Here is a 22,372-nt window from a genome sequence, read left to right on the forward strand (position 1 = left end):
AGACTCATGAGTGGCGCAGTCAATGCCACAAAAACCTTCCCCAGACCAGAGCGCTGCCCCCGCCAGCTTGTGTTCTTCCAGCAATGGCTGCAGGGTGTTTGTTCTCTGATGTTTCTCGCCTGACACACCAACGTCTATCCGTTCCATGACTCATCGAAGAAGACGACGACCCTTTACCAATTAGCAGAGGTCTAATTCCAATACGGCCATGAAAATTGTAGCCTTTTCTGCAGATGCTGCTTGGTTATCAGATGTGCAGTGACCGTCCATCTGCTTCGGAGCCCCATACACAGTAGGGTTTCTATCCCCCCTTATATACCCACCGAAGGATATGTGTGCAGACAGCCTTTGACAGATTATATATCCACTGAGCCAGCTCAGCACACGTGTCTTCCACCATGAGCCACACGCTGCCGACAGTGAAACTAGGGAGTGGTCGGAATAATAGGACTTGACCGTGTATAACCATCACATAGAGGAGCCACTACCAATGTTGCATGATCCTTCAAGGCCATAACAGAGCTCCTAAGGAAACCTTGAAGGCTCAGCCAACCAGAAGGTGTAGACTTGATGCTTTTCAACCTCAAAACCAGAAGGAGACCTTACAGACATGTAATAGATACTGTATGTACAGTAAATACCGCCCTATAACTCCTCTGTAGATCAGGTTTCCTCCATAAACACCAAGATGTCACCTGTTCACATTCTTCCTTCATCGTTTAGTAAAATCCTTCTATAGCAGTGACTAGATATTTGCATATTGTATAATCCTCTCCCACAAGCCCAGGGCATCGTCAGTGTCGTTAGCCAGGCCGCAAACACCAGTGACCTCATCGCCAGCTGGGAGCGTTTATGAGTGGTAAAATACCTCCTACCTGGGTGTACATCTAGACCGGAAGGTTTAGATCGTTAGCTCTTTGGCTTTTGCCCACAAGTAGCTGCCTTAATGGAATGTATTAAAAAATACATATATGCATGTATTATATAAAAAAAAAAATATGTTATCTGTAAAGAGTGGCGTACTACCTGAGAAACCATGAAACGGTGAGAAGTTTGTGTTTGACTGCATGACTGTGCAAACAAAGGGAAAAGTCAACAGGGCGAGAGATGAGAAACCTTCCCGTCAGCCCCACCTCAGAGTGGCGCGGCCATGCACATTAGATGCAGATCATCTGATCCTGCAGATTTCCCTCAGCTAATCTGTATGGGGGTCTCCTGACGGCAGGTGTCAGCTGTGATAAGGATTGGGCTGGTGGAGTTCAACATGCCCATTGTGTCTGTTCTCTGGGAAATAAGCCGCTACCAGAGGTATCTGGCAATGGATCTCTCATGTTCAGGAATAAATGGGCTATCTGGCCGGCTGTCAATTATTATTTTTTTCGTTAAGCCCCTAGAAATAGTTTCTTCTGAGCTAATGGGGCCCAAGGAACTCCAATCAGACACCGGATACACAAGCCCACCCCTCGTCAAGAAACAACGACCTGTTGTCTTTTCAGTGAAGACCCTTTGTAATAAAGAGAAGGCATCTACTAGGAAACCCCACATCGTTATTTTACCGTATCATTTTAATTACAATTATATATAAAAGGTAATGGCATTGCACACTTGAGAGCTGGCTTCTTTACATCGGCCATATATGAACGCCTCGTAGTCCTGAGAAGCTCTGAGGAACCATTGACATTTCCGCAAAGAGTCCTTTCGATTGATCAAGAACCAAAGTCTTTGACATACTTCACTAGGTCAGGACACTTGACGTCCACTGTCTTGGTACGTTATGCAGCATTCTAGACCAGCCATGTTGTCCTCCCACCCATCAAACCCTAGTCTCGAGAGATTCTGGGAAGGAGATGTGGCTTCAGACTGGTTCTTTCATTATACCAAATATCAAAGTTCAAAAACTCCTCGCCGAGTACCTGACTCCCTTACAATATAACAGAAAAGTCTGGATATACATAATCACTTTCTGTATCTACATAAAACGAGGCATCAAAATCCAATATTTCTTTCAACTTAGAGAATAAACTTTCATCTTTTCAATGAAGGTTTTAATTGTGTTAAAAATATTGTTCCTTCAACTTGCAGATTTAAGCCAGATATTTCCATCTGATCTGCTACCGGAGTGCTGCATTCTTAATGTGAACAAAATACTGTGAGCATAAACTAACTTTAAGGGGATGTTCACTTTTAGCCTTGTTTACCAAACTCAAGCCGTATGGGCTCCTCTATTAGATATGTTCATAAAGCCTCGTTCACACTTCAGTGTTTAGTCAGTGATTTCCATCAGTGATTTGTGAGCCAAAACCAGGTGCGGCTCTAAACACAGAACAGGAGCAGATCTTTCCCTTCTACCTCATGTCTGTGGAGGCTCCACTTCTGGTTTTGGCTCACAAATCACTGACCAAACACTGAAGTGTGAACGAGGCCTTAAAGGGATCGGCCCATCTGGGACACTGATGGCATATTGCTAATGACAGGTAGTCGATGTCTGGGACCCGCTCATATCTAGAAAACAGGGCACCAGAAGCAAAGGCATGAACAACACACCTGCGCAGCACACTCTCTAATTTTAGCTATGGGTTCCGAAAAAGCCAAATGAGCGTGCTCAGCTGTTTTCAGAAGTCTATAGTGATGAATGGAGAGTCTCTGTTCACTGCCTCAGAAATGGTCGAGCCAGAGTTTTTGGAACTCCCATAGTAGTGAACAGAGGGAGGTTGCACTTGTGCGGCTGCAATCTGTGCACTTTGGAGAAAGGAGCGGGGCCCACACATATCTGACATTGATGGCATATCCTAGTGTCCCAGATGGGAATACCCCTTTAACTGTATCAGGGACTACCTGCATATAATAAAACAGTAGAAAGGATTCTAGATGGATCTAAAGGACATATTTTGGGCAGGATTGGCTAAATGTGAGCATCCCCTTTAATTAAACAACTAGGACAAAGAGTGTCCTCAATACAGGTAACGTCTTCATAGGACTGGATGGCTGGAGTCCATATTTCTCAAAATTTCTTGACACATGTTGGCATTATGAATACTATATCATTACAATGAACGATCCACTGGACGACTTGTTTTCGGAAGTCACCACCAGCTTAATTTGGCCACTGAATCTACACCTTAGCATTAGACCAGTTCCTCGTCATTGCTTTGACTCTTTGGTAGACGAGTAAAAGGTCCAAAGTTCGTACCCAACGTGACCAGACGGAACAGTTTCCCCCTGGATTTGCTCAGTCGTTTTGGTTTTGTGGCTCGGGTAAGTGTCAGCGTGTATTAGGAGACAACGCAGCAGGACTTCCGACAGCACGGACAACATTTACAATACGGATAGCAGCAGCAGGCGTTCTGATCGGCGCCCGTATCTTTGTAGCGTTTGTCCAGGTCGATGGTGTACATGTTATCGCTGTGGCCTCCATTTTGAGGTCTATTGCTGGCGTACGGGTTGTAAGGTCCTCTCCACGACTCCTGCGTGCGGATTCTGTTGCCGTTGGGCGAGTTAGGGTTTGGGTTGTTGCTGCTGCTGCTGCTGCTGATGTCATCCGGCTTGATGTACGGAGGGTAAGTTGGCACAGTGGAGGGGTTGGTAATCACTACCCCATCAAGATCGCTGCCGAGAGTGTCACGGGTGAAGCTGCTCTTCAGCTGTGCTCGAGGGATGGCAACGCTGGCGTAAGGATTCTGGACGCTGACCCCTTTATCCATCTTGGATCTCGAAGCCTCGAGGTTGTGTTTTCAGTTAAACAGCCGATGGCTCTTTATGGACAGCAATACCTCTGCAAGAGTAAAACAGCGCATGAATGGAAGATCATCCCACAATCAGAGACTACTGACTATCCTACAAGAAGGAATCCTTCAGCAGGCTTCCTATGGTGGATCATGAAGATCACAAAGGGACAGTTTTATCTGTCATACCTCACCCCCCTGCTCCATTCTGACTCCTTCACTGGTCTTCCAGACTCCATCCTGTAAATCTTCGGATAGACGGGGTCAAGTTCAGTGCTGCAGCCAAAGACGGGCCTCAGTGGAGATGCGTCTCTAAGAACCTCATCACTGCCAAGACCGATGACTGGCTGCAGCGGCATATGTGACCCCACCTGTCTGAAAGGTTACAGGACAGGGACCAGCGGAGTATGCCCACAGGTAAAAATGTCCCAGAGCTGGACAACCCCTTTAAGCATTTTTTTTTAACCGATTTCTGCTTTTGTTTTGTTTTCCTTTTAGCTAAATATAGACAAGTGGTAAGACAGGAGCCATTTTCTATATTTAAACCAGAATTACTTGACAGCCTCTCATGTCCCGTCGCACATTCCAGCCGAGTGACGAAGGAGAAGAAAGTGCTTCACTCGGTTCATTGTTCCATATACGTAAGCGAGAAGCACTCAACCCCTGGCTGACTGGTAGACCTGGCCTGCTCAAGTGCGCTGTGTTTGAAGATGGAAGCTTGTTTTTAAAGGGCTTGGCCCATCTCACACACTGGTGGTATACCGCTAGCACCCGCAGCGCTCTCTAAAACGGGACCCCCAAAGCGAAGGAGAGCGCAGCATGCATATGTGGCGTCCTCTCCATTCACTTCTATGGGAGTTCCGAAAAGAGCCGAGGGAGCGAGCTCAGCTATTGCCAAAACCCCCATAGAAGTAAATGGAGAGCACACTGCGCAAGCGCAACCTTCTCTCCATTCACCTCTATGGGAGTAATGGAAATAGCCAAGCAGTTACTTGGCTATTTTCAGCACTCCCATAGAAGTGAATAGAGGGTGGCTGCCCTTGCGCACAAATAGGTTGGGGTTCCACCACAGGGATCCTCTCCTCTCTTTAATGACAGAAGGAGTGTGCAGTGAAAGAGGAAACAATCACTTATGATTCTGCAGATTAACCATAAACGCTGGCAACACTATCCAGGCCAATTAACTACAACAATGCACATGTCGTCACTCACATTCCCCGAAATACATGACGAGGACGTCCGCCGCACGGCGTAGAGGATTGTTACTGGCACAAAAATAATACTAACGTTTCATGAGTTTACCTTCTCGCCCCTGACGAAGCTTCAGACCCGATGCAAATATAGCATAAGAGCCTTCCCATAATGCACCCGTCACAAGGCTAGCCTGCGTCCGATTTATACTGAAAGTACGCCTGCACAATCTTCCTCTTGCCCCCCCCCCCCCCACCCGTCTCGTGTCTCCTCAGGCAGGGATGAGATTAGGATGCACATGTTGTGTATATTCCTCATCCTCAGCCACTCCTATGAAACTCGCCACCTACTCCCCTCAAGATAACATGAGAATATTCCGTGTCTCCTTGAGTCAGAGGGGTGTGCCAGGCAGGGAATAAGGTCATCAAGTGAATTATTGGCACGTGCATTCTTCCCTCCACTGCCCAGTGGTGCCAGCTTTACCAGATCACTACCAGCTTATGGATTGCCCATATCTTGCCTCTGACCGTGTGCCCTGACACAGAGGGGGACGTCTCTTCGCCCGGCATGTTCTTCCCTATGTGCTCGGCTTGGTCTGTTTACTAGGTTTTACGCGAACCAATGAACCTGAATACGAAGCCGGAGCCTGCAAACTGTGCAAGCGCTCAGTGCAAAGCCAGCACGTGAGGCCAGGCTCCCAGAGCTCCAGAGTTTCCCTTTAACATTGTGCTTTTCAATCTATAGTGTCTACTGAGCTGGTGTATCTAAGCCCGTCATGTGTGATACTGTTTGCTGAGCTCTTGTATCCAAGCCTATCAAGTGTGATACTGTTTGCTTAGCCGTTGTATCTAATCCTATTGTGTCACACTGTCTGCTGAGCCACTGTATCTAAGCCTATAATATATGATACAGACGAGCCTGTATATCTTACCTATAATGTGTGACACTGTTGAGCTGGTGTATCTAAGCCTATAACACGGGATACTGTCTGCTGAGCTGGTGTATCTAATCCCATCGTGTAATATCATGCTGCTGATCCAGTGTATCTGATCCCATCATGTGTAATAGGTTTCCACGATCAGATATCGGTTCTCCATGGCAGACTCCTCTGTAAGACCTGCCATCAGAAGAAACCAGCATTTCACAGAATCTGTCCAGTCTGATCCCGTCTCCTCTAAGGATAAGCGGCGCCAGAGTGACCAAGACCAGTCGGCATCTACAGGTGGGAATCAGTGCCAGTATCATCCCACAAGCGCCCAGTCCAGCCATAAATACATACATCTGATTTCAACAGGGGGATGGGACAAGCAGCTTCAGAACCCCTGTGCAAACGCCCCACCTGACAGACCCCCCCGGGTAACGGCGAGATGGTTGGTGGCAGTACCTCACTTGATGTCGGTGTAGTTTTAGTCCCCAATAACGATCCATTATACAGCCGACCCCCCGAGACGTGTATGTCAGGAGACGCAGCATCTGTCCTCCGGGCCTCCCCCTGCTGAATGACACTGTATGCAGATTACTACTGTAACCCAGAAGATGGGGCAGTGCCAAGACAATCAGGACAAACAGGCCGGGCAGGATTGCAGGGACCAACAATCACAACCGGATACCTGCTGACACTCAGCTGCCCAAACTGGTTGTAAATACCAGTCCTGAGGGCGACGTATACAGGACCTGTCCACCGACCACACTGCACCCCGGGCAACCAATCACATTTCTGCGTTTATTATGTTTCTGAGCGACTGGTCGCTCAGAAACATAATAACGAGCAGAAAAACATCTCCTCAGATCAGCCGGACACATGGATGGTACGAATGACAGCAACCATATGTCCTATTAATAACCTCACATAATGGTGCCATACAGTGGCCCACATACAACCATGCCTGCCCCATCCATGTTCCTGATGAGTGTCTTCCCTATGTATACCCCTCATCCGCCCCATCCATCACCACCTGCTTCATCTATGCCAAACCACCCGCCCCATCAATCACCACCTGCTTCATCCATGCCAAAGCACCCGCCCCATCCATCACCACCTGCTTCATCCATGCCAAAGCACCCGCCCCATCCATCACCACCTGCTTCATCCATGCCAAAGCACCCGCCCCATCCATCACCACCTGCTTCATCCATGCCAAAGCACCCGCCCCATCCATCACCACCTGCTTCATCCATGCCAAAGCACCCGCCCCATCCATCACCACCTGCTTCATCCATGCCAAAGCACCTGCCCCATCCATCACCACCTGCTTCATCCATGCCAAAGCACCCGCCCCATCCATCACCACCTGCTCCATCCATGCCAAAGCACCCGCCCCATCCATCACCACCTGCTTCATCCATGCCAAAGCACCTTCCCCATCCATCACCACCTGCTCCACCCATGCCAATACACCTGCTTCTGTGCCTGCATGATATCACCTGCTCCCACCTATCATAGCATTTGCTTCTTCCATGCCCCCATTACTGCACCTGCCCCTTCTATAATGCCTGCCACTTATCAGTGATGAACTTCTGAGTTACACATCAGACACGGCGGCCATCTTGGCTATGACCCCCGAGTCACTGCCTACATTGACGGCTGAGCTGCCAGCAGTACGTAGTGTGACCTCATAATCATAAATCTGTGGAATCATTAGCAGCTATTCCAGCGCAGCACAAGATGCTCCGAGTTATGTAATGGATCCGGGCAGCGAGGGACACTCATCCTAAAACACAACTCGAAGACATGACACAGTGGGAGAAGAGAGGCGTTATACTGGGGTGTGTGCGGCCGACAGGGGGGCAAATGATCTACAGGCATGTGCCCATCACCCCACAACAGTGCCAGCTATGCTGCTGCCACCCAGTGCCACTTACCCTTCCGCACTGCAGTGGATGAAAGTGGGATCACTGTGCTATTGTCCCCTGTTATCAGCCATTTCAGGCAGGAACCTCCAGGGACCTTTACACCCGCAGACCTGGATTATATTCGCAGCTCCTGCACTTTACAATATAATTCACGGAGAGCGACCCATCCGCCACCCCCGACAATCCGATTACCTCATTACACGGTAACTAGATCGCCCTCCAGATAAATAATGCACCGGGACTGGTCTCGTCTTCCCTTTCCCCTCCAGTAAGACACTGGGCAGCGCAACTGCACTGGTCAGGCCTGGTTCTCGGAGGATCTGCCCTGCACCACTACCCTTCCTTGTGTGAACCCTTCGAGGGGTTTTCCATTTTGCATATGACATTTTGCGTAAAATGTAACTGTCAATCTTTTTTTTTTATTTGTGTAATGTGTAGGGGCAGGGATACTGACCATTTTTGTAATATACTTTAATTACTGAAATCATACATTTCTGTTAGAAAAATGGCTCTAAAGTGGCCCAATTTGAGCCTTAGCAACGCTCCTCTGTCTTCTGTTTACATAACACAGTCAATGTTGAGCAAGTCTCCATAGTTATGTAAACAGAAGACAGAGGAGCGTTGCCAAGGCTCAAATTGGGCCACTTTCGAGCCATTTTTCTAACAGAAATGTATGATTTCAGTAATTAAAGTATATTACAAAAATGGTCAGTATCACTGCCCCTACACATTACACAAATAAAAAAAAGAATGACCATTACACTTTAAAAGGGTCCTCTAACCACATTAGTCACCCACCTCCAGTAACCTCCCTTCCAACCTTCATATTGCTTCCAGCTGGGGCTACATGTGATGGCAAGTTTCGCTAAAGATGTGCGACCAAAATATTTCCTTGTGGCCTGTGATGGCAAAATCACGGGGGATCCACAACCAGATATCACTTCTGATAATGGAAGTGCTATTCATGCGATTTCCCATTGTGCAGCTGAAAAAGTCGAAAGAGGAGCACATCCGGTCCCGACATTGGGCGGTCACATGATCCTAGCTGGCATCACAGAATGAAATTGGGGGCCATTTACAAAGACCAGTGTTTTCCCCTGTCCTGGCTGCGAAAGCGTCATAAGTTAGGTGCACCTCCGGCGGTCTGTGCACCTGGAGTGAAAGCTACCCCCAATTCTGACTGCAGTAGTTTTTACTCTTCTTTTACGCCTGGAAGATCGAAAAATTTGTCAGGGCCGATGTCCTGGCCGGCACAAAAAAAATGGGTGCAGGCTTTAAAGCTGCAAAAAAGGGTAAATGACCCCCCTTTTTCTCCACAGGTTAGCTGGAACAGCCATTGTAGGCACAGGCCCGGTAGCCAGGAACAGGTTAAACAATCACAGGCATTGCGTCACTAGTACATACTGGTGGCTGGACCTCACAGGGCACAGAAGCAGCAGCACCCCCCTCCCCTCCCGAGCTCACAGAGGGGCCTTCCCCTTTAAATATCCATCCAGATTAAATGTCTAAATATTCAATCAAATCTGCCCTAATTTGCATTTAACTCTTTCCTACCCAGAGCGGATGATCTTAGTGTAGTTGTCAAACTGTATACAAAAAAAATAAAAAAACAACAGCCAGTGGTTTCCAATCTGCGGCTTTCCAGCTGTTGCAAAACTACAACTCTCAGCATGGGAGTTGTAGTTGTGCAGTAGCTGGAGAGCGGCAGGCTCCAGACCACTGGTATTATATACAGTACACCCCTAGCGATAGGAAGGTAAACCCAGCTGTATACAGGAGGGGAGGAACATCTCGTGTACCCGATCAAAACGTCGGCCATTGCAAGCCCAGCCTGGAAGGATTAATTCCCTCCGAGCCAAGAATCGGCGCAGATCATAGTGCACAGAGATAAAAGCAGCGTCAGGGTAAAGGTCATATAATCTCTGTACATATATAATGGCATATCCTGTGGGGGGCAGACACCCCCCTCCCCTAGGTTGTCACCCCTCGTCAATTGGGTCGCGTTACGTAAAGTCTGAACTTCAAATCTAAAACTTTAGCAAACTTTACAGCAAAAGAAGTCAGTTCGTTAACCCTCTAACCGCCAGGGGAGGAGTAGAGGGGGTCAGTGAGGTCTCACCTGTGCTGCTGTCATTCCACGGCCAGCGTGATATTCGGGGTAGGGGGCTTCTGTCCCCCAGGAGGCAGCAGGACCATAGGGAGCGGAGTGTTCCCGGGGAAGACCAGCTCAGCATTGAAACTGTTCCACCTGCTGCTGACTTTTCCCTGGGAGGGGGAGGGGAGGAGGTGAGTTTCTGCAGCAGGAGGGTGTGCCCAGGTTTCATGTCACTCTGTATAGGGAGCCATAGGAGCTGACTGACTGCAGGGCGGGGGCTCCGTATAGGCGGCCGTACACCGGAGGGGGATACACAATCGCTTTTCCCCCATTGTGGCCGATAATATTACAGACAAACATGGCCGTTTGCTGACCGCTGCCAAAATGGACAATCGTCAAATAAATGTGAATTAAATCCAACATGGCCGACCAGTCTTCCGACAGATTATTTGACAGCCGAAAAATGTAACTTATTAAAAGGGAATGTTTGTAATCGGGAAGCCCGTCCACATGTCCTATTACCGTGTATAGATGCCTTTTAGTGGAGAATTCAGGGGGCACCATGCTCTGGGTCACCCCCGGCTGATGGCTGGGATTGGCCGGCTTTTGGGGTACATGGCGAATCCTAGAGGCGAAAGAGCTATTCATGTGGCTTTGGGGTGACGCGGTTGTACCGGTCTCTTAGGGTACGTTCACATGTAATGGGTGAGGTTTGGCTAAACTGGCATCAAAACCTCATTGGAAATACTGCTACGTGTTTTTTTGACGCGTCCCCCACGATCTGCAAGATACGGGGAAGGATAGGACATGTTCTATCGTTTGTGGCACGTAAGGACTGCCGCGTGCTTCTGAGTCCATGTGACCACAAAAGGTAGGACTTGTCCTATCTTTGCCCAGATCCTGCAGATCGTGGACCATTGTGGGTCTGCACAGCGATGCTGGGTGCGCGCGGCTGGTGTTCGTGTTTTGCGCTCTGTAAACCAGACGCGGCCGTGTGAATACACCAGCAATGGTTTCACAAGTAAAAAAACTCAAATTTATCTAAAACCACAGTGTTTTTTTCTGATACAGCTTTAACTGAACGCCAACCGCTAGGTGTGAACATGTCTGTATTTTTTTTTTTACAAGGATTTTAAAAGGGAACCTGTCACTGGGATTTTGTGTATAGAGCTGAGGACATGGGTTGCTAGATGGCCGCTAGCACATCCGCAATACCCAGTCCCCATAGCTCTGTGTGCTTTTATTGTGTAAAAAAACGATTTGATACATATGCAAATTAACCTGAGATGAGTCCTGAAAGTGAGATGAGTCAGGGACAGGATTCATCTCAGGGTAATTTGCATATGTATCAAATCGTTTTTTTTACACAATAAAAGCACACAGAGCTATGGGGACTGGGAATTGCGGATGTGCTAGCGGCCATCTAGCAACCCATGTCCTCAGCTCTATACACAAAATCCCGGTGACAGGTTCCCTTTAATGTCACTGCACAACTCTGACCAACGGCAACCAATCACAGCGCAGCGTTCATTATTAAGTAATGAAAGATGAGTTCTGATTGGCTGATTCGCTCATATCTGTCGGTCTCTCACTTCTGTAGCTTTATGTGAATAGGACACAGCTGGAGAGATTTTCTTAGTACATTCAGGTCGCTGTATTGTATAGAGCAGGAATTTTAATCCTATTCACATTGCTCACACACCTAGACCCGGGCCGCGCGGTGGTAAGTCTGGTCTTTATTCTGTTACTGCTTTGTTATTTTGTTACTTTTGTTCCATGAACTTGTGTTTCCTTCTGTTCTCCTCAGTGCACCGCACCAAGCAATCCTTCTAGAAAATAAAGGCGCAGCCAGCACATTGCAGGGGCGCAGCCAGCACATTGCAGAGGCGCAGCCAGCACATTGCAGTGGCGCAGCCAGCACATTGCAGGGGCGCAGCCAGCGCATTGCAGGGGCGCAGCCAGCACATTGCAGGGGCGCAGCCAGCGCATTGCAGGGGCGCAGCCAGCGCATTGCAGGGGCGCAGCCAGCGCATTGCAGGGGCGCAGCCAGCGCATTGCAGGGGCGCAGCCAGCGCATTGCAGGGGCGCAGTCAGCGCATTGCAGGGGCGCAGCCAGCGCATTGCAGGGGCGCAGCCAGCGCATTGCAGGGGCGCAGCCAGCACATTGCAGGGGCGCAATGAGTGCCTTCCGTCCGGGTTACAGTTTTTGAATAATCGCAGGCGATGCCTTTGAAGGGTTAGAAAAGTTTCTTGAATCTGCGCAGTAATGGTGAACGCCAGTACCCCCTGAAGCCCATTCCCTGCCGCAGCAGGACCTCCAGGATATTAATGTGTAATATCCTCGGACAATGAGGTGATGGGTAATTCGTTTCCTTCATCCTACTCATTGTTGGCTCACAAATCGTCATTATAAGTTAGAGGAACGGAGAGGCAAAGCCTCGTTATACAGGCGATCAGGAGTCACGTTCATCAAAAATAGCCAAAAAATACCCTTAGGCCTGAAAATTGGTGCAAACCCCATTCAGTGTTGCTCTGCCTGTTCAGATATACAAACAAACTGAAAATAATGTTGCAGTGTTACACAGGCAGGAAGTGCTCAACCCCATATGCAGTTGTGCATGTGTATACAGGGGACCAAATCCTGCACTTGTGGCCCGTTGCTAATGGCGAAAATGCATACAGTGGAGGATGGCCGCAGCGGACCACAAGTACCACAATAGACAATCTACACAAGATAGCGATTATGTGGATGTGATAACCAATATAACAATATAATAATAGCAAAGACGGGTGCACTCTGCGGTCTTACTAAACCCACAAACTGATGTTAAAATTGAGAGATTAGCCAACATGTCCTACTATGGAGGACATGTCTCAGCCCGGGCACCGCGCCAAGGTTTCTCAAGTAGCTTGGGACCTAACGCTCACCTACCTGGGCAAATTATAGGAGCGTGAGGTCCGACTCCCAGACAACTCACCAGTTACCTCCAGCATGAAGCCATGCTAGCAATGGGAGGAGGGAGGAGTCTGCGAGTCCCCCTGAAGACTGGCTGATATAGCCCGGGCCTCGCAGGTGCACCTAAATGTAGCCTGTGGATGGAAAACAGGCACATTTAAATTGGAGTTTATACACCTCCAGGCATCTCTATATACAAACAAACTGAAAAAAAATTGCGTGGTGTTAGGCTACTTTCACATTAGCGTTCGGGGCTCCGCTTGTGAGTTCCGTTTGAAGGCTCTCACAAGCGGCCCCGAACGGATCCGTACGGCCCCAATGCATTCTGAGTGGATGCGGATCCGCTCAGAATGCATCAGTCTGGCAGCATTTGGCCTCCGCTCCGCTCAGCAGGCGGACACCCGAACGCAGCTTGCAGCGTTTTCGTGTCCGCCTGGCCGTGCGGAGCCAAACGGATCCGTCCAGACTTACAATGCAAGTCAATGGGGACGGATCCATTTGACGTTGACACAATATGGTGCAATTTCAAACGGATCCGTCCCCCATTGACTTTCAATGTGAAGTCAGGAGTCCCTATTAATATACCATCAGATCGGAGTTTTCTCCGATCCGATGGTATATTTTAACTTGAAGCGTCCCCATCACCATGGGAACGCCTCTATGTTAGAATATACCATCGGATTTGAGCTACATCGTAAAACTCAGATCCGACTATATATTCTAACACAGGCGTTCCCATGGTGATGGGGACGCTTCATGTTAGAATATACTGAGAACTGTGTACATGACTGCCCCATGCTGCCAGACCCCCCCCCCCCCCCCTCCTGTATTTAACTTATTGGTGGCCAGTGCGGCCCCCCCCCCCCTCCCTCCCCAGTATTAATTGTAACCAGTGCGGCCCCCCTCCCTCTATATTCATCGGTGGCCGGCCAGTGCGGATTCCCAGTATTAAATATGACCAGTGCGGCCTCCCCCTCCCTCCCTCCCCAGTAGTATTAAATATGACCAGTGCGGCGCCCCCCCCCCCCCATCATTGGTGGCAGCGGAGAGTACCGATCGGAGTCCCCGTTTAAATCGATGGGGCTCCGATCGGTTACCATGGCAGCCAAGACGCTATTGCAGTCTTGGCTGCCATGGTTACTTAGCAATAAATACAAGCATTATACTTACCTGAAGAGCTGCGATGTCTGACCGGCCAGGCGCTCCTCCTACTGGTAAGTGACAGGTCTGTGCTATAGGCAATGCGCCGCACAGACCTTTCACTTACCAGTAGGAGGAGCGCCCGGCCGGTCAGACATCGCAGCTCTTCAGGTAAGTATAATGCTTGTATTTATTGCCAAGTAACCATGGCAGCCAAGACTGCAATAGCGTCTTGGCTACCATGGTAACCGATCGGAGCCCCAGCGATTTAAACTGGGACTCCGATCGGTACTCTCCGCTGCCACCAATGATGGGGGGGGGGGGGGGGTGATTTTAATTAGGTGGGGGAGAGGGGAGGCCGCACTGGTCATAATACTTGGAATCCGCACTGGCCACCAATAAATATATAGGAAGGCGGAGGCCGCACTGGTCATATTTAATACTGGGAATCCGCACTGGCCGGCCACCGATGAATATAGAGGGAGGGAGGCCGCACTGGTTACAATTAATACTGGGGAGGGAGGGGGGGCCGCACTGGCCACCAATAAGTTAAATACAGGAGGGGGGGGGTCTGCCCCCTGCTGCCTGGCAGCATCTGCCAGGCAGCAGGGGGCATTCATGTACACAGTTCTCAGTATATTCTAACTTGAAGCGTCCCCATCACCATGGGAACGCTTCTGTGTTTAGAATATACTGTCGGATCTGAGTTTTCCGAAGTGAACAATCAGATCTGAAATAAACAGTTATGCAAACGGATCCGTTCTGAACTGATGCAAGCGTTTGCATTATAGGAGCGGATCCGTCTGTGCAGACACCAGACGGATCCGCTCCTAACGCAAGTGTGAAAGTAGCCTTAAACAGGCAGGAAGTTCTCAAACCCATATGCAGTTGTGCATGTGTATACAAGGGAGCAAATCCTGCACTTGTGCCCGTTGCTAATGGCGATCCCCAGCAAAAATGAATACAGTGGACCTCCCATTGCAAGCATGGCTACATGCTGGAGGTAACCGGTGAGTTGGCTATAAGTCGGACCTTACACGCCTGTAATTTGCCCACTGGTGCCTGGTATTGCCCATACGGCACAGGTAGGTGAGTGTTAGGTCCCGAGCTACTAGAGAAACCTTGGCGCGGTGCTCGGGCTGAGACATGTCCTCCATAGTTGGACATGTTGGCTAATCTCTAAATTTTAACATCAGTTTGAGGGTTTAGTACGACCGCAGAGTGCTCCCGTCTTTGCTATTATTATATCTGCCTGTGCTGACCATCTCTGCAGAAGCTATATCACCCAGCTTTCCCAGAAACATCATTTTTCAGTCTAAAGGACTTCGACTTACTGGAGATTTCTTTACTAAAATACTAAATGTTCCTGGCTTGCCTCCCTCTACACCCTTCTAGGTAGGACCGTCACTCTGCATTCCTTGTGAAGACGTCACTCATGAAGACACCTGTACAGAAATCCGGCAGCATCGCCAACCACAACCCCGTCCTGACGCTGCAGGAATGTGGTCCAACGTCTTCGATCATTCCTTAAATTCCTGTCACCATAAGACTTGGGGATATGAAAAGGTGACCTGCTAATAAAATGGCAGAACGTGGTGACACAGGAGATGTCAGAACCTCGCTCCACCCGCAGTCCACGTGATCCGATGGGATGTTTTTATATTCCAGGTTTGTTATTTTGTGGTGACCTGACGTTCCCAGTGTGCATTCCTTAGGCGCTCCCATTGTCCCAGTGGCACTACTATAAGGGGTGCAGAGGCTGCAGTCATACTGGGGCCTGGTGCCCAGAGGGGCCCAATGACCCTCTTCTACTCAGGGCAGCTATGTATGATGTAATGCCACATTTATCCTCTAGAGGCCGCTCACAGCTGCCTCAGGATCACCAGAGGCACCACACTTAGAAAAAGGGGTTCCCCATTTATATATAAAGGCATACGGGGCAGGGGAGATGCCCTCACCCCTTAGGCCCCTTTCACACGGGCGAGTTTTCCACGCGGGTGCAATGAGTGAGTTGAACGCATTGCACCCGCACTGAATCAGGACCCATTCATTTCTATGGGGCTGTTCACATGAGCGGTGATTTTCACGCAGCAAGCTCTATATTGTGCGTTTTTCACGCAACGCAGGCCCCATAGAAGTGAATGGGGCTGTGTGAAAATCGCAAGCGGATGCGGTGCGATTTTCACGCACGGTTGCTAGAAGACGATTGGGATGGGGACCCGATTTTTATTATTTTCCCTTATAACATGGTTATAAGGGAAAATAATAGCATTCTGGATACAGAATGCATAGTACAACAGGGCTGGAGGGGTTAAAAAATAATAAAAAATAATTTAACTCACCTTAATCCACTTGCTAGCGCAGCCCGGCTTCTCTTCTGTGCTGTGTACAGGAAAAGGACCTGTGGTGAAATCACTCCAGTCATCACATGGTCCATCACATGATCTTTTACCATGGTGATGGATCATGTGATGACCGGAGTGGATCATGTGATGACCGGAGTGACATCACCACAGGTCCTGTTCCTGTACATAGCACAGAAGAGAAGCCGGGCTGCGCAAGCAAGTGGATTAAAGTATAACTGTCATATATTTTTTATTTTTTTTGGAGTATTGGATTGTGGTGATTAATATCTCCTTGGTGGCCCCTTTTCACTGTGTATTCAATTACCCCTTAATTCCACAGTTTTATTCCCTGTACTGCCTACTTTTACCTCTGCTTAAAATCAGGTTGCTAGGCAGGGTCCGTCTATGTGTTGAAGGACGGAGGACGCAGAAGCCGCAGCCTGCAAGGTCAGATTACTGACAGCCAGGGACTGTAAGTAAATGATTAAAGCCAGGTCCTCCTCAGCAGCTGATAACAGTGCCTGGGCTGTGTGCACTTCTCCCTGTCCCTGCACTTGGCAGACGCTCCCTCACTCAGCAGAGCTGGAGAATGCAGAGTTGAAGCAGCGCAGAGAAGGGAGATCTGCCGTCTGCTCAGTGTAGAAATGAAAGCAACATGTGGTAAGAGGTCCCCTTTGTGCTGCAGATTAAACTTTTAGGGGGGAGGGCTCTGGTTACTGACACTTTTGGGGGGCTATTGTTACTGGCTAGTGAGAGCAGGCGGGATAAGCCTCAGGGGGAGGGCAGTGGCGGCCATCTTAACTGAATAGTGAGATTGCAGTTTTATGCAGACTGGTTGCTAAGGGCTGAATCTTATTAAATATGGGGTAAGTCAGTGTAATAGTAACTGATTCTGGAATATCATGTTATTAGTTACTACATATATGAACATTGGAATTATGGTCTAAGTGTGACGGTTATCCTTTAAGGTGAGTTTAAAAAAAAAACTGTTGTACTATGCATTCTGTATTCAGAATGCTATTATTTTCCCTTATAACCATGTTATAGGGGAAAATAATACAACACCTGTTTGGGTACCAAACATGCCGATTTTTCTCACGTGCGTGCAAAACGCATAACAATGTTTTGTACTCGCACGGAAAAATCCCGCAATGCCCGAAAGAGGCCTTAATCACTGGGCCCACCCTGTGCCCAGGTCAGTGGAGCCCCATATATATACACACACACACATACCTACAAACACACACACAGGAGCTCATTTCAGCCAATCATATAGCTAATCTCCGATGGTTACACACACACAATCCTCCGCCTCCATCCGCAGCACATAAAAAATAACCAGATGAGTGGCGGCATAAAAAGTAATCTGCTGATAGACGGGAATTCAGTTCATGTAAATGTCCCTAATGTTATATAAATGGTGTATTACTAACCATCCATGAGACAAAGTCCTCACTGTTATGTAATATATAGCGCACTAAACGTACATCTTTTCTTTATTTATATTCACCTGGACAGTAGGAGCAGCATTATAGTAGTTATATTCTTGTACATAGGAGGCAGTATTATAGTAGTTATATTCTTGTACATAGGAGGCAGTATTATAGTAGTTATATTCTTGTACATAAGAGCAGTATTATAGTAGTTATATTCTTGTACATAGGAGCAGTATTATAGTAGTTATATTCTTGTACATAGGAGGCAGTATTATAGTAGTTATATTCTTGTACATAGGAGCAGTATTATAGTAGTTATATTCTTGTACATAGGAGGCAGTATTATAGTAGTTATATTCTTGTATATAGGAGCAGTATTATAGTAGTTATATTCTTGTACATAGGAGCAGTATTATAGTAGTTATATTCTTGTACATAGGAGGCAGTATTATAGTAGTTATATTCTTGTACATAGGAGCAGTATTATAGTAGTTATATTCTTGTACATAGGAGCAGTATTATAGCAGTTATATTCTTGTACATAGGAGCAGTATTATAGCAGTTATATTCTTGTATATAGGAGCAGTATTATAGTAGTTATATTCTTGTACATAGGAGTCAGTATTATAGTAGTTATATTCTTGTACATAGGAGGCAGTATTATAGTAGTTATATTCTTGTACATAGGAGCAGTATTATAGTAGTTATATTCTTGTACATAGGAGCAGTATTATAGTAGTTATATTCTTGTACATAGGAGCAGTATTATAGCAGTTATATTCTTGTATATAGGAGCAGTATTATAGTAGTTATATTCTTGTACATAGGAGCAGTATTATAGTAGTTATATTCTTGTACATAGGAGCAGTATTATAGTAGTTATAGTCTTGTACATAGGAGCAGTATTATAGTAGTTATATTCTTGTACATAGGGGCAGTATTATAGTAGTTATATTATTGTACATAGGAGCAGTATTATAGTAGTTATATTCTTGTACATAGGAGCAGTATTATAGTAGTTATATTCTTGTACATAAGGGGAAGGATTATGTATTATTTTAGAGGAGTCAGTCGGTTTTCGTAATGGTGCTATCGTTCCGCCTATGGTGGTCTATATCAATGTTGCTGAGTGCAACTAAAGCTTTGCTGTAGAGCATCAAGTATTCAATACAGTGAAGTAGTGCATCATTCTCCAGCCTGTAAGATGTTTGGAGGTACTTTCATTGGATACACTGCCTGTTTAGCAGGATACAGATTTGCTGTAACTCTCGTTATTTTCTATTGTGGCTCCGGGGCTGATATATAACATTATGTTTCCCTCTGTGTACACAGAAAACATTCTTTATTATGAAAATAAGATTTGTTATATCTTATGTCAGATTCATAAATAATAATGAAGATAAACTGTTGTTATCCCTCAAGGTACTAACATTCCTGTCACATGACACAGAACTGGAAGATCTCTTTATTAGAGGCTGAAGAAAGAGGTCACTTCATAACTAACATCAAGGAAACAATCCTGACGTATAAAATATAGTATTAGTCCATATTATCTATATAATGGGAGGAGAACAAGAATATAACTACTATAATACTGCTCCTATGTACAAGAATATAACTACTATAATACTGCCTCCTATGTACAAGAATATAACTACTATAATACTGCCTCCTATGTACAAGAATATAACTACTATAATACTGCCTCCTATGTACAAGAATATAACTACTATAATACTGCTCCTATGTACAAGAATATAACTACTATAATACTGCTCCTATGTACAAGAATATAACTACTATAATACTGCTCCTATGTACAAGAATATAACTACTATAATACTACCTCCTATGTACAAGAATATAACTACTATAATACTGCTCCTATGTACAAGAATATAACTCCTATAATACTGCCTCCTATGTACAAGACTATAACTACTATAATACTGCTCCTATGTACAAGAATATAACTCCTATAATACTGCTCCTATGTACAAGAATATAACTACTATAATACTGCCTCCTATGTACAAGAATATAACTACTATAATACTGCTCCTATGTACAAGAATATAACTACTATAATACTGCTCCTATGTACAAGAATATAACTACTATAATACTGCTCCTATGTACAAGAATATAACTAGTATAATACTGCCTCCTATGTACAAGAATATAACTACTATAATACTGCTCCTATGTACAAGAATATAAATACTATAATACTGCTCCTATGTACAGGAATATAACTACTATAATACTGCCTCCTATGTACAAGAATATAACTACTATAATACTGCTCCTATGTACAAGAATATAACTACTATAATACTGCTCCTATGTACAAGAATATAACTACTATAATACTGCTCCTATGTACAAGAATATAACTACTATAATACTGCCTCCTATGTACAAGAATATAACTACTATAATACTGCCTTCTATTTACAGGAATATAACTACTATAATACTGCCTCTATACACAGGAATACATAGGCAGTATTCTAGTATTCTGCTACCCCTGTCCTTTATTAGTCAGTTTCAAATAATCTGTACTTTATGGTAATGTCACCAGTGAGGTGAGGATGATGGGAGTCTTGCGGTGTATTGCAGGTGAGGTATGTGGTCGGTGCAGATTATCTGGTCGTTATGTGACACTGAGCATCTTCCTGACGCGCCCGCATTGTACAAGGCTCCATTGTTTTTACACTTCTATAGTGTGACAATATCCTTTATCTACATGCAGGACGTATATACAGGGCAGCGGCAGAGCTTGGTGGAAAGAACAATGTACAGCAGCCTCGGAGGGGGGAAAGCAAATACTATACATGCCCTGCGTCAGCGCCAACTACGGTGCCCGACATCAGCGGCAACTACGGTGCCCGACATCAGCGGCAACTACAGTGCCCCACATCAGCGGCAACTACGGTGCCCCACATCAGCGGCAACTACGGTGCCCCACATCAGCGGCAACTACGGTGCCCCACATCAGCGGCAACTACAGTGCCCGACATCAGCGGCAACTACAGTGCCCGACATCAGCGGCAACTACAGTGCCCGACATCAGCGGCAACTACAGTGCCCGACATCAGATTTGTAGAAATCACTGGTTTCAGCTTACTGTCTTGTAGTCACAATTACCACACACTGTAATAAGGATATGGTTGTTATTTGCACCACCTTGTGGTCATACCTGGCAGTGCACCAATCAGAACGCTGCTATTAAGGAACAATGCTGCATCCTGTATATTACCGTCGGGAGACCGATGTGGTGCGGACAGCACCAGGACTAAGCTCTGCTAACTTTCCTGCAGGGATTATTGTGTGATTATATATATATATATATATATATATATATATATAGTGGAGTCTCTGCACCTGGAATCTGTCTAAAAGGAGACAATTATTGATAACTGTGATAAACGTGGTGCAGGTCCAGACCGCCTGCTGCTTCCGCCATCTATAGGATTAGTACATCGACCCCGTTGTCTGAGGCTCTGGAGCTGCAGGTATCAACCATGTCAGAGCAGTCAGCCTGGAGTCTAGGGCACCAGTAGGATTGCTGCTCCTGTTACTTCATTTTGGAATCTTTCCAACACATTGTAACAAACCTTCAGCTGTGAGTAGATACATAGCAGTCTCTTCTGTCCTTGCTTTTATGACAAGCACTTGCAGCTTTATGATATTGCCATTAGATGGCGCTGATTGATAAAGAAAAGGCCTGGGCCCTCACTGAAGATTGCTTGTGATTTACTTTTTTATTATGTTTGTTTTAATATAAACCATATATTTACTTTTCATGCTTTGGTTGGGGCAATTTTATGTTTTTTGACATTTAGGAAAGAATTCTGTGGATTTTTGTTTTGTCTTGGTTAGCCTTTCACCTTGCACTTTCTAAATATCACCACTAGATGGTGCTGCATGTCATAGGATACTGGTGTGGAAATTATCATTGAAATTATCATTTCCAACCCCTTATCCTAAAGCTCGGGGGGGACACCCTGTATATACCAGCTCTGGGGGGGATCAGCTTGTATACGCCAGCTCCATAGAAGACCCTGAAACTGATACAATATGATAATATTTATATCACAGTGGTCACAAATAATCCAGCAATTATTAAAGGGGGACTCCAGCAATGTTCTTGTACCTCTGGATGCTACAAGGTGACCAGTGCTCAGACTGGTTGTCACTCCCCTCTTCCATTACAGCAGTGAAAGGCGAGGTGATGCCCCCTGGACTGCAAAGCATCATGGTCCTGAATGTCTCCTGTGTGAACAGAGAGTGGGCGGAATTGCTCTTTAAGCGTTACATCACCTAACCACACACTTACCCAACCCGTGATGTCATACTCTGCACTTCCTGTACTAGGTGAGAGCGCCATTATCATTTCTGGGTTGTCAGCAGATGGGCAAGAAGAGACGACCAGCAGGTAATGCCACATTAGTGGGGGCACTGCGGTAAAGAACACCGAAAACTGCCCCCACTGCTGCCGCTCTGTTTTCAGCATTTTCATTGGTGTTCCCCTTTAATATATACATCATATTTACTTCTCACAGCTGAGAGTTTGTTACAATTATATCTAGTCTAGGGCTCTAGGCAATCAAACCTGGACTTCCGATTGA

General features: G+C 46.4%; 1 protein-coding gene across 7 annotated transcripts in view; it reads right to left on the minus strand.

The window, feature by feature from the left end:
• Positions 1-1,546: 1,546 nt before the first annotated feature.
• Positions 1,547-22,372, minus strand: part of CYSRT1 (cysteine rich tail 1) — a 115,440-nt gene continuing 94,614 nt past the window's right edge. For 3 of the 7 annotated variants that reach the window (XM_044268873.1, XM_044268868.1, XM_044268872.1), the window contains exon 2: positions 1,547-3,772. In XM_044268873.1, coding sequence (XP_044124808.1) covers positions 3,273-3,701 — 429 coding nt within the window. In that variant the 5' untranslated portion in view covers positions 3,702-3,772 and the 3' untranslated portion in view covers positions 1,547-3,272. Of the gene's footprint in view, positions 3,773-5,009; positions 5,148-6,297; positions 6,808-9,885; positions 10,044-22,372 lie in introns of those variants that run through there. The other 4 variants (XM_044268867.1, XM_044268871.1, XM_044268869.1 and 1 more) reach the window with 4 other exon arrangements.

Source organism: Bufo gargarizans, chromosome 9, assembly GCF_014858855.1.
Source record: "Bufo gargarizans isolate SCDJY-AF-19 chromosome 9, ASM1485885v1, whole genome shotgun sequence".
NCBI lineage: Eukaryota > Metazoa > Chordata > Amphibia > Anura > Bufonidae > Bufo > Bufo gargarizans.